This window comes from Anas platyrhynchos, chromosome 1, assembly GCF_047663525.1.
Source record: "Anas platyrhynchos isolate ZD024472 breed Pekin duck chromosome 1, IASCAAS_PekinDuck_T2T, whole genome shotgun sequence".
Taxonomy (NCBI): domain Eukaryota; kingdom Metazoa; phylum Chordata; class Aves; order Anseriformes; family Anatidae; genus Anas; species Anas platyrhynchos.
The window spans coordinates 62,292,705-62,306,074 of record NC_092587.1 but is presented as its reverse complement, the minus strand read 5'-3'; the positions used below and the strand labels follow the sequence as shown (position 1 = coordinate 62,306,074).

Genomic DNA, 13,370 nt, shown 5'->3' with positions numbered 1-13,370 from the left:
GATATTCTGTAGTTCTATGAATTGTTGTTGGGAGTTGCTTAACTCTCCAATGACTGTATGGGCAGCCTATTCCTCTAGTTCAGCTCTACAGACTCGTAACTCTAGGTTGCTAATGTCACCTGAGATTAACTCTATCTGAACAAAGAGTTCAGGACAATTCCAAAATGCCTCAGGATTGTATCAATCTCATTTGATCACATGATTTCCATTGGTTATTAGGCTGACTTTAAAAAAAATATCCAGATGTTAGGTCACCTTAAGTTTTCAGTGCTGTACCTGGGATCTCTAGGGGCCATGATTCATACAGGAACAGCAAGTAATCAGGATTTTTGAAAATCAGATTAGACATATGTGTCTTATATGCACATCCAAAATACCAAAGACTTCAGAAAATTTGTGCCTTCTGGGATATTGTGTTATGGTCCCAGGACCCTTTTTCTTGAATGCAGATTTCTGGTTTGTGAGGCAGCATACTGCTGAGTATGATGCAAGACTGTAAAAAGATACTGTATTATGTAAATTTCCTTGAGCAAATTGGAATAAAAAATTTACAGTTCTTAATGTTTTTTTTTTATTATTATTATTTTTATTTTTGTAAAGCTAGAAGCCTTCAGTTGCATTGTTACTTTGTTAAGAAACAAACTGGCTAACATGCTGAAGGCTGGGAAAATGGGATAATTTTAGCTTATTGGGAATTTTAGGTGACAAATTCTAAGCAGCAGGAAAATAGGGAATGAGTACAGCTTGAAATGCAAGCTGGAGGTAGGCAGGTTGAAGTCAACCCAGCTGTGCATAGAAAAAGCACTTATAGAGCCTCAAAAGGAAAGAAACAAGTTGGTTTGTTGGCTGGCTGATTCATGCTGGTCATTTTTTGTTTGATTTTGACTATGGCAGTAACTGTTTGCCAAACCTTTTCCTGGCTGTACCATTTTGTTTGGATATAACTAGTCCCTGGGCTTACAGAACATGCAAACAATAAAGAGAACAAAACTGCTCTGGGTTTAAAGCAAGAACCTGCTTTGCCCTTCATTTGCTTTTGCTAGCATCTTATGCCCTCTGTGTCAGGTTCTTTCAGTCAGTGGTGGATGGACAGCTACTAAGCATTTTCTTCTCGCTATCTGATCTGGCAGGCAGCAGCAACATTTTTCATAAACTTTTCCAGTGCATATAAAACTGCAGAGGGAGAGAATATGAACAAAGATGGGCGAAAATTAAGGGCATTGATTGCTTGTGCAAGATTTTCTGTAATCATCCCCTGCCATGGGCAGGGACACTTCCCCTCAGACCAGGTTGCCCAAAGCCCCATCTGGACTAGCCTTGAACACTTTCAGCCACAGCTGCTCTGGGCAGTCTGTTCCAGTGCCTCTCTACCCTCTGAGTGAAGAATTTCCTCCTAATATGTAATCTGAAGTTTCCCTCTATTAGTTTTTAGCCATTATTCCTTGTCCTGGCACTATACTCCCTGACTAAGAGTCTCTCCCCAGCTTTCCTTTAGGCTCCCTTTAGGCTGCTGTAAGGTCTCCCCGGAGCCTTCTTTTCTCCAGGCTGAACCACCCCAACTCCCTCAGCCTGTCTGCATAGGAGAGGTGCTCCAACCCTCTGATCACCCTCATGGCCTCTGGACATGCTCCAGCAGGTCCATGTCCTTGTGCTGGGGACCCAGAACTGAACGCAACACATCAGGCGGGGTCTCACGAGAGGAGAGCAGAGGGGCAGAATCCCCTCCCTTGAGCTGCTGGTCATGCTATACACGAGTAAGAGAAACACCAAATTCAGAGATCCCTTGAAATCCTATCAAGTAATAGCGCAGAAATGCTAAGAGCCACAGAGGTCAAACGAGACCTGAAATAGACCTGAAAGGACAGATTAAATGTTTCTGCTACAAGCCAGGTCTTACCTTTTTGTAAGCATTGTGGAGATCAGTATGTGACCACAAGGAGCAGAGGAGGACCGAAGCAGCCTTACTAGCTTTGCTGAACATGTTACTGCAGTTTTGAAAAAAGAATGATAAAACGTTTAAATTCCCACTTCATAATCACAGTGCATATGTAGACTTCAGAATATGTAACCTCGTAGCATTTGTTCTGTCACCCTTTCCTCTTAAATGCTGCTTTCTTGCTCTTTAGGCATTCTAGCGCACCTCGTGCTGTCCTGACTACTGAAGCAAATGAAATGTACCTTCCTGCTTAACTTATTCTGCAAAATTATAGATAAATGAAGTACTCTATAGACTTAATCTTAGAAAAGCTATCATATTAATTCAAATTCAGTTGAGGAAAATAAACCTCAGAATAATAAGTATTCTAAAGGATCTTCCCAGCAGGTAAAATATCTAGCTAATTAGACAGGATTAATACTGTTCAGGGCCTCATGAGGCTTCCTTTAATGAGATGAATTTTCTCTTTCTTTTTGTACAGAGAAGAAGGCAAACAAAATAATTGTTCATATTCATAAAACATTATTCTTTTTTTGTTATTGTTTGAATATTGGTTACATGTGATTAACTATTAAAGAATGATTGAAGAAAATTCACAATCTATTATCCATAATGCCACTTTATAAATAATTCTTAAGTATGGTTCCATCATTTCTATAAAATGTATTATTGTGCTAACAATTAAAGATTATCAGGGCTGTGTTACAAAGAATAGGAAATAAAGAAACTTTCTGGGGACAGATAAAATACGACTGTCTCCAGCTAAACATATTAGAATACAGTTAGTATTGTGTAGTCATCTTTGGAGGTGCTATTTTGGATGCTGGAGCATGGCAAATTTACCTGTGGATGAACCAATTGTTACAAGAGATTTTTTTGTATTTTCTAATATGTGTATCTTATTCACAATGCAGTCATTTTTAAGCTGCCTTGTACCTTAAGACGCAGTGTTTTCCTCCTAGGTAGCAGAGGTTGCAGTTCTTTTTTTTCCCCAAGGGAAAAGAGGAAGAGGAGGGGAAGGAGGGAAGGCTTCTCAGCCATCTTACCTGTCGTTCATGCTAATCGTAATGATCTTTGGTATGCCATCAGCATTCAGGAGAAGCCGTGCATTGTGAGAACTGTTCTGTGTCAAATTATACAAGGTGTAGCAGATGGAAGCTGTGGTTTCACAGGCAATATCAGACCCTGGGACAGACTCAGGAAGTATCGAGACCAAATCAGGCAAAACTTCTCTAGCTATAAGTTGGAAAACAGACAACTCCATTATTAGCAGGTACAGATTTATCTAGGAATCCTGCAAGACATCAGTCCTCCCATTATCACCTGTCATGGTGCTGTCTACTCCCCCCAGAAGGTCATGGTTTCGTAGCTGCATTATATCCCCACAGTTTAGGTTAATGCCTCCACACAAAATTTTACAGTGGCTGCCACTTCCTGAGGAACCATGTGCATCCTCTAGCTAATCATCGGGTTACAGGTATACAGCAAACTGAGGGAGGGTGACTATAGCACGAGTTTTTGTGGGGGCAATGTGGAGACCTGGGCCATATGGACCAGTCCATGCCCAGAGCTGGTGGAGAAAATTACAGCGGTCAGCAATTGGTTGTGACCAGTTGATCCCCATGTAAAAAGCAGCACCAGGCAACAGTTGGGGGCATTTTGGAAAAGGAGGTGCTTTTTGTACTCAGCATGAGGCCATGCTGGATATTCTGTCCTCTTTATCCAGTTTGCCACTTGGACTGCGAACATTTTGTTCGCTCTGACTTCTGCTCATTCCTTCAGGTGGGTGTGTAACAAGGTTTGTTTATATTGAGATAAAATCACATACAATTTAGAATAGGACCTTTAAAACTGAATGAGACACCTCCTATGATAAATATCAGTCAAAGCAATTATGTCAGAGATGATAGTCTCTTTTTTCATTGGTAAATCAAGTAAATTGATTTTAAGAAAGCAGTATCTTGAAAATGTCTGTATCTTTACATCTGGCAGTGTCTTGAATATGTCTGTTCAGAACAGGCTATTTTTTTCAGATCAAATAAAAAAAAAAATCTCATTTTCCAATCATTTTATTTTCACGTTTTATATGAAATTTAACTCAAACTGGTATCATATATTCATTTTGCTTGCTAAATAGAAACACTTTTATTTAAGAAACATTACGCTCTTCCTTTCTTTCGGCCAACATTATTTGGATAATTTGACCTGAATCCACATATGTCAAAAATATGTGGATCCACAGTCAATCAAAAATAACTCCTTTCCATGGAGAAAATGTTCACCTGAAATTCCCACAGTTCCTTCTACCGTGTGTAAAGAAAGAAAATGACTGTGAAGGTGAAGCACCTTTCTCCAGAGCTTCATGCTACTTTCTTCAGAGCTTCTGCATTTTCCACCATTTTTTATAATTTTTTTTTCCTACAGAAACCCTGACTTCATCCTCTCAGGTTACTTCCTACTCTTTCAAGAGGATTTACCACTTGCAATTTTTAACACCATATGTATTATACTTTTGAAATCAGCACAACAACGTAATATAATATTTTCATTAATTGGAATGTTTTGTAAAGATTAAACAGTGCCAAGGAGACTGTTCTGCAGACTTCTGGAGGTTAACCTGTCCCATGAACAAGCTGTAGGCCTGTAATTTCCCCTTCCCCCTTTGGTCACAGAAAATAACAAATGATGTGAATGTACTTATCCTATCAATAGGAAAAATATTCAAATATAAATTAAATTGAAATGAAAATACTCAGAATAGAAATGTCTTCTGATGTGAAAATAATTGTAATGTTTTAGAAATAAAGCCCTCAAAAAAACCAACACAATTATTTTCTCTGTAGCATCTTCTAGCTTCATTTTCTGAAAAGTTATACAAGATAAATGTGCAAGAGACAAGCTTCTAAAGTTTTATGTATAAGAGAAGAAAATACGATCTTTGCTAGAAGAACTGGAGATGTTCCACAATTCTTACAAAGGACTATATACCTGTGGCATACAGAACAGTTACCTTCCTTTACCCTATTTTAAGCAGAAGAAAAACTCCCTGTCCAAATCTGTGTAGATTTTATGTCTATTATTTATTTGTTGAAAGTAACATCAATAGAAGTATCTGATGAGGAATACACAATGTACAGAAATCTACAGGTTAGATTATTCCATAGGCAAATCTTTAACACTGCATAAGGACTGCAAGTATCTGACATAAATAGTTATCTACTAAACCCACATAACATTTTTTTGAATGTTTCTTTATTAAAGAAGGAAAGAATAAGTAAGCAGAGGAGAGAAAGAAAGCCCAAGAGACGATGTTAGTCTTTGCTCACCTATATCATTTTGCAGAGAGGTGTTGCGAGACAAGTTCCTGAGCAGTGATACTGCTGTCTTCTTTACTGCCGGGTGGCTTACATGCAGCATAGTTCGAATACTTGGAAGGCCATTTGCTTTCCGAACAACAGTCTGAGCCACTGCAAATGGCATCTGTTGTAAGGTACATGGCAATAATATGTCATTATGATGAATGTATAGCCTCATAAATAACAGCAGTAGGTTCTCTGCATCATCTTAAGTATATTTAAATTACTTTAGATCTGATGCTATGTATGAGTTGCAACAGAAGAGGAAGGTGATATAAATCAAGTTTCAAGCCCTCTGTTTCCCACATGCTCTTTGGCCAGTTCCTAAGCCAAAACATGACAGAGGTCATCAGTTTCTTCACCATGAAAGTGATGTGTGGCTGTGTCAGAGACTTATTCTCCCCGTGGGACTGATTATGATCCACAAAACCCCTCTTTCACAATTTTAGCATCAACTCATCCCTCACTGTGCAATGAATTAGCAAATTCCATACACAGACAGAGTGAAAAGAAGTGATCCCTGTATTTGCCAAGCAGGAAATATCTGCAGTGCTGGTTATGACTTTCTTTTCAATGTTCTTTCATTTCATTGACTGTGCCTGGGAATCAGCGGCTTGTCAGTGGTTATCTGAGCTCAGTGCTGTGAACGTTGCATTGCAATCCTATACTCTATGCATTTACATTAAGAAAGCAGTGACAGAAAAAAGAAAAAAGCTGCCTTACTGGTCCAGTGCCAGCTGTGAGGTTCTGAAGAGCTCCCAGAGATGCTTCCTGGGTATAGTTTCTGGTACTCTTTGCTATTAAAGAGAGATATATCCTAATCAGTGTCGAATGCCAGAGCGATTCCACACCCCTGGGATTGCTCCTTTCCTCAGGTAGTGGGGTGTCCTGCTGCTTCTAAACATACAGACAGATCAAGCTGTTAGAATCATATATGACATAAAGCATCACAATCTAAACTAGCAATTTTGTAACTCTATGACCAGATGATTTTGCAGAGATTACTACAGACTACTTTTGTCATAAGAATGAAAGTGAACATTAATGTAACACAGATATTTCTTAGGCAACTTGTAAGATTTCAATATTTAATTGTACTGACTATTCCATCCAAAAAGAGAAAACAGATAGGGAGAGAAGCTGCTTTGCATCTCTAGCTATTGATATTGGCAGCTGAGCTGAAGGAGAAAGAGAAATAGCATGCTAGAGCCCTGCTGTGGATGTAACAGGGGAAGAAGGAATACACTCTAGCAAAAATAATGGATGTCCTTTCAGTCCTTTCCTTTCCCTTTCTCCCACCCCAATACCTGTTTTTCTCTCCACCAACTCCCAGCTGCCAGAATATTTGAGATCCATACCACATTGCATCAGAAGAAGAGATCCAAAAGCCAGCAAGCCATGGAAGCTGGCAAGTCACCCTGTGTTGGTTTCACTGCTAAAATTCCACAATGCCCAGCCATTGGTAGGACACTTGCACAATTGCTGTACACGGCACAGACACCATTTAGATCCATCAGAAGGGATTAAACTGACTGACAGTATCCCTTAACTAAGGAAACTGTGATTGCTTTGTCACCTGCACCATCAGCAATTGAACACGACAATGGGTGTTTGGAAAGGCTATTGATAAATTTACATTTTTGGGCTGAGTCACACTACTGGATACATCACCAACAGAGAAGCAACCAAAGTAGATCACAGCCTTATTGTCCAGAAGTTGTTACAACTGATTAACCAAATGAGATGTAAGGAAACACGTGCTTTACCTCTTTCACTTTTCTGCTCCGTGTTCCAAAACAGCCGGGTGTTCTGTCATGGGTAGGGATATTTCTTCTTTGCATATAGATGCTCTGGGCATAGCTCTCAGGGAGCTCTACCTCTAGTTGGTAGGAAAGATTGTGAAGAATGCACACACAATTCTCTGTGGCCTAAAATAGAAAAAGAATAGAAATCTTGAAAGCTTTGGCATGTTTTGAAGGGGCATGTGTAGACATGGGGAGAACTTTCATTTTTGGATCTTGAACAATTAACTGCAGATCTTCTAATGGCTTACAGAAGAGCTTGTCTTCATGCCAGTGATCCACAAGACTGTATTTACACCAAGAAATTAAACATGTCCTGGGATGTTCCTGAGCGCTGAGGCCAACTGGCACAGACGGTTGGGATCAGAGCAGGGTGCATGCCTGCTGGAAACGGTCCTGACACATTATAATTCTTGAATGTACCTGGGAATTGTTAGGACATGTGCTATTTGGCACAGACCAGAAGTGTGCCAAGGAACGTATAGGAACTTAAGAGCAAAGATGATCACGTACACACCCAGCCATAACGTCAGCAAAAGGAAAAACTTTGTGTTTTACCCAAGGATACTGCATTTTTCTGTCATAGATTTTTTTCCCCCTCAAATCAGATGTGCCTTTCTAGGCATAGCTAAGGTCAAATTGACAATTTCTGAGTGATGAGTTTAGTAGCAAATAGTTTTATTACCATTTCCTCCTTTTTTGAAAGTGAAAAGGGAGTGAGTGGTTTTAAGATAAAATGCAGCAGGGAGCTATTGGCACAAGGGTTATGTGCTGGATTCTCCCTGGAGCTAATGGCACTGAATACAGGGATATGGAGAAGCTCAAGTAACTAATCCTAGGAAAGAGCTATAAATGTACAGTAATTAACACTGTACAGCACAAGTTATAGCAGGCATGCCCAAAGTGCCTCATAGGCTGCAGTTAACCTCCTCAGTGACTGATGGTCTTCTCACCTAACGGCACCCAGCTGAAAGACAAACATTTAGTCTAAGCGATGCTCAGGGCTCAGTTGCAGTCAGTGGTGGGAGGAAGAGAACGAGAGGAACTGGCTTCTGGAGGTGTCCCTGTCCCTGCAGTTACTGGCTTAGGCAGAATGAATAACTTTAAAAAAAAATAGGAAAATGAACCCCATTCAAAATGATAAAAGCTCCTAAATTACACTGTCAGTCAGATTTAGGCTCTTCATTTCCTAAGGGGTATATAGCACTAAATATATAGGAAAGTGCCCAGATTAATTTTTTAAAACTACTAGCTAGCTAGCTCCCTTAGACAACTAAAAAGGTATTATCTAAATCTTTAAAAGTTTCTAGTTCTCTGTGGTGATTCTGAAAACTGTTTTCCTACAGCTAAGCTATGTTATTCTTTTACACAGTAGGATAAAAAACACTTTTAAAAGCTTCTTTCTGAACTTTCATCTTTGGTAGTTCTAAAAGCTTTGGAAACAAGTGCAGGCTTGGCAGCTATATCACAACTGTTTCTGCAAACTGGTTTCTGAACAAAAAAACGCTCTCTCTGTGATTTCCCCCAGGAAAAGACCTTCCATCTTGAAGAATACCTTGTCATTAGGTTCGTGGTCTGCAATAGCTCCTTGAATGTAATACACAAGAGAATCAATCAAGCCGTCACAGTCTCTCATCCTTTGCCTTCCTTCTGGGCCAGCAGAGCTCATGTTTCTGTGCAGGAAGGAATACATCGGTAAGAAGAGATTTAGGCAAAGATATTTCCTTGTGCCCCTCTGATAAACTATTCCAGATAAATCTTAAAATACTGAAATTAAGGATGACTTTTTTTCTTCTGCAGAACTGTGAAATAGTATGAGCCTCTAAGTAAAACTTCTACTTTAGTGGATTCCCAGATGATAACAAATAACTAAGAAAAACAAGCTGTTTGGGTGGATAAGGTACGACCTGACTCAAATCTCCATCTTGTTGAACTGATCTTTTTAAGCAACCTGGTTCAGTGGGAGGTGCCCCTGCCCACGGCAGGGGGCTTGGAAGTAGGGGATCTGTAAGGTCCCTTCCAACCCAAACCATTCTATGATTTTCCAAACAAACAAATTGGACTTTTCTTCTTCTTCTTCTTCTTCTTCTTTTTTTTCTTTTTCTTTTGTCCATTATTCCATTTTTAGGTATTTGTATATATATGGGACATCAGCTATGTCAAACTATCAGGAAATGTACCTATAAAAAATGTCCATGCATACAAATGTCCTTTAGCATTTACCTAAACCCAACCAATTCTTGAACACCCCCCAACAGACACACGTTCTCAGTGTTTTAGCAACATCCACACATTAATTGTAAAAGCTCTGGAAAACAGAAAAAAAGCTGTTTCTTTATATCCTAAACTCATTCATGTGCTTGTAAATAAACCACAGAATAAAGGCACCTTTTCTCAACTTAAAGATAACCTATTTCAGTTACGGACCAGGTTCACACGGCAACTCGTGTCCTCTTAGAGAGGAAGTGAAGGCAGCCGAGCCCACGGAGAGAGCTTGGGGCGTCTGGGTGATGCCCATGTCTTTGGAGATACCAGGGTCCTCAAGGTCCAGTTAATAGTTTCTGTGTCCCACTGAAAATGCACTCTCAGTGCAATGATTCCACTGCCCCTGTGCTACTCCTTGTGCTCCTGCAGAGCTTTCAGCAGAGAAAATGTGCAGGGGTGAGGAAGAGTTAAAAGCACACCGCACTCTGCTGCTTCCCAGCTTCCCAGAGCAGCCTTCTGCCTGCTGGCACCTAAGCAGACGAAGCTGAAGCCTCCAGAAACTGCTCAGCCTGAGTGGGGAAAATGCCAGATGCCTTCTGCAGATGCCTTCTGCTGTTGCACCGCAGTGGCTCCAGCATGCCTGAGCACACTTTCTGCCTCCTCCCGGCTCACAGGAAGCCACTGCTGGCCCTGCTTTCTGCTGACTTTTCCTGTGCTTTGTGGTAACCCGAGTGCAGCTTGAAAATGAATGATGAAAGTGATTTAAAAAAAACATGAAAAGCCAAGGACACACTTCCTGTATGAAGTTTGGCTCTAAATAAGCTCCTGATTTTCGGGGAAGTAGCAACATTTACAGTTTTGAGGTATAATTATTTTTACAACGGAACGACCTCTGAATTATGGAATGCTGCAATTGTAAATCTAGGCCTCATTATTTTGGACTCCTGCTGCTCTGCTGGCCAAAAGGCTGCACACAGTATCACATTCCTGCTTCTTTGTTTGAAATAACATTAAATACGGCCCAGTGTTAGCATCTATCACAAACAAGAGGGTCATGCACTTTAAATATTTGCAGGGAGTTTATTTTACACACTTACTTTAACCACTGGAAATTACAACAGCTTAAAATGTTATTAATGACAAAGCCAGGAAGGCATAGCTTTAAATTTTCCTGTGGCTTACTACTTTAAAATACATGTGACTTTAAATACTGCCAATGCAGTTCTGTACCCACAGACCCTGGGAGGTACATCTTTAGGTTAAATGCAAATGCACTGTAATTTTAGTTTTACTTTAGGTCATGCTAATAATATGCTTAATAATGTCCCTATTTATGAATTCATTCATGTTCTCATGGAATTACATATCACAGAATTAACATTCAGGTTCCTGTATATGGCATCACTTTGGAATTTAATTTTACCTAGAGATGTCACATTTGAGACATGTCATGCTTTAGTGAGTTTATGGTTATGCTGACAGAAATGTACATGCTACAGCCCTTCTAGTGCATAGCATAAATAGTTTCTGAGGTACACAGACTAAAAATACCATTAAAAGATAAGAGTGGAATTTCCCACACCAAAGACACTTCTGCTGATATAGCACTTCATCTTGTCACAGTACATTATTCTAAAAATCACTGAAGTTTACACAGCTGTGATCATGCTGAATGGCTCTAAAAGGAAGAGCCATCACTCAGCCTTGTTTCTAGTGCGATTGTGGTGTGGCACACAGTTTCATAGATCAGGAAGCAGAGAAGGGTATGAAGCTGAGGCACTGTCCTGCTCTGCAAAGGAAATGCATTCCTGAACTGTTTCCTTAAGTAGTTGATCCTCAACTGTTTATCCATCCAGAGACAACACCACATGTATCCATGTCTATGCATGCATATATGGCCACTTCATTCTCCATCTCCCTTTCTCTCCTTATTACCACAACGTAGATTGGGAAGGGAAGACCTCTTACTCTCCCACATGTCCAACTACAGTTGGAACCATTTTACTCTGAATAGGGTCAGATTTAGTTCTCAAGGCAATGGGTTGGCAACTGAAGCTTTTTTTTTCTAATGAAATGGTGGGAAATTCTAGGAAGAAAATGTTATTAGACTAGGAAAAAATGTTTCTGAGAAGCCTCACATAAGAATCAATTGCTAATAAAAAAAAAATCATTTTGAAACAATGGCAACATTTAGCTTAGCAAATTGGAAAACCGCCTTCATCCTGCCTTCCCAAGATTTTTGTCTCCTGACAACTGTAGCACCTCCCTCTGAGTTTATGAGTTGGACTCTCTTGTAGTGGAGCTCCCGGAGGTCTTGAAATGTGCATCACTGGGGCAATTGCCATGGTTGGACTGGCCCAGAATTGCAGCTCCTGGCAACCTCATGGTGAGACTCCAGGGCTACCTAGAAATCTTCAAGCCTGTTATGCAAGCTTGTTTTACTTTACTTTACTTTACTTTTACATACATCTGTGGAAAAAAGAATCAGCTGGAGTCAAGATCAACAGTCTTGTAGAAAATCTCTTCTGCTACACAATTCCTGATACTTCTGCCTTGCATCAGTACTGAACGGTTGGGAAGATGCAGCATTAGACAGATTGCTGCTTGCAGGGGCTCTCTCCTTTGAAAGCCTTAGAACTTAAGCTTTGATATCATCTAGCCATTAAAAATCTCTGACTTCTGGCATTCTTACATATGCTAATCCTGGTGACATGCCCAAACAATACTGCATGCTAAAGTGGATACATGTCACTACCTACATGCCTCGTTCATCTCACACTGAATTTGCTGCTTCTATTTTCTCCTGCACATGCATATGGTAGAAATATATCTGTGTCTGAAGTAGGCATTCACCCTTATTCCAGTGGCATTTATGGAGGATCAGCTAATTCCATGTCAGGGAATATTTTATGATCCAAGTGAGGTAAGTACAAAGAATTGTAACACAGTAAAGTCAAGCATGATTTTGATAGAAGCAGAATGATAATATATGTTCAGTTACACTGCAAATTTAACCAAATGAAAGGGATACTTCCTTTAAGCCAGCACTGAGTAACATTCTGGCAGACAATGTTGGAAAAGGTTTTTGCACTGCTGTGAATGATCCATACTACTGATAAGAAGAAGGCTTTTGCTCCTGGGACTCATCCTGCCAAAACTGGTAATTTGAATTTAACTCAATTATGTGACAACAATTTCCTGAAATAGTTCAGGAAATTGTATTCACTTCATGCCTTATGCAATTCAAAAATGCAATGGGAAGGGAAAGGAATCCAGAGATCTACACAGTAATGCTAGGCTGCAAGCTGCTGGCTGGAAATAACAAAATTCCTTTCAGGAATGGGGGGAGCAGACAGACCAAAGAGTAGACAAGAGAAGATAAGAACAGATGGAAATAAACCTAAAGGAATGGCTATGCTATGCAAAAAGCCTAGGTTCAAAGACTTGTTATCATTAGTCATTTGTTTTACAACCTTGGCTAGAAGCTCCCATTACAAACTTGATCTGCCATTACACTTCTCAACCAACATTAAGAGCTTTTGCCTTACTTATCTCCAGATAAAATGGAACTGGATTGTTATGCAGCCTCCTTGTCTGAAGTGCAATGATACTACTTCCTCAGACAACAGCTTTCCACCGTCTTTAAAGAGTCCCTGTGTAATATAAAATAAAACTGGGACAGACAACAGGTGAAAAGCAGTGATGCAAAACAAACTGTAGTTGTGGTCGTTAGCTCTTAAAAAATATTTGCATGAATAATTGTGATCAGTGAACATAACTTTTGGAAAGATCAACCCTCCAAGGCAACACCCAGGACAATGCTCCCTTTAGCTGCTTCAGCAGAACAATCACGTTCTGTCCCTGAGTAACAGAGACATCTTACATTCCCAAACTTTGGGAACAGGTATTTCAAGGTAAAAGTGTAACAAGATCATCATCAGCATTCAAAGTATAACAGACAGCCTTCTGCTAAGCCTTCATTTTAATTCACAGGAAAAGTCATGCCAGAAATTCAATTACGTATAAATAATATACAAACCCACATATTCTGCATCTTACTTTTTCAGACTT

The 13,370-nt window shown here is 39.9% G+C and overlaps 1 protein-coding gene across 1 annotated transcript in view; it reads right to left on the bottom strand.

Annotated features, from left to right (window-relative positions):
* The window catches only part of PKP2 (plakophilin 2), a 44,339-nt gene that overhangs the window by 1,359 nt on the left and 29,610 nt on the right, over positions 1-13,370 (bottom strand). The window contains exons 7-12 of the mRNA XM_027455206.3: positions 8,650-8,767; positions 7,059-7,220; positions 6,016-6,189; positions 5,263-5,416; positions 2,983-3,172; positions 1,898-1,985 (exon numbers count right to left, since the gene is read on the bottom strand). Coding sequence (XP_027311007.3) covers positions 1,898-1,985; positions 2,983-3,172; positions 5,263-5,416; positions 6,016-6,189; positions 7,059-7,220; positions 8,650-8,767 — 886 coding nt within the window. The remainder of the gene's footprint in view (positions 1-1,897; positions 1,986-2,982; positions 3,173-5,262; positions 5,417-6,015; positions 6,190-7,058; positions 7,221-8,649; positions 8,768-13,370) is intronic.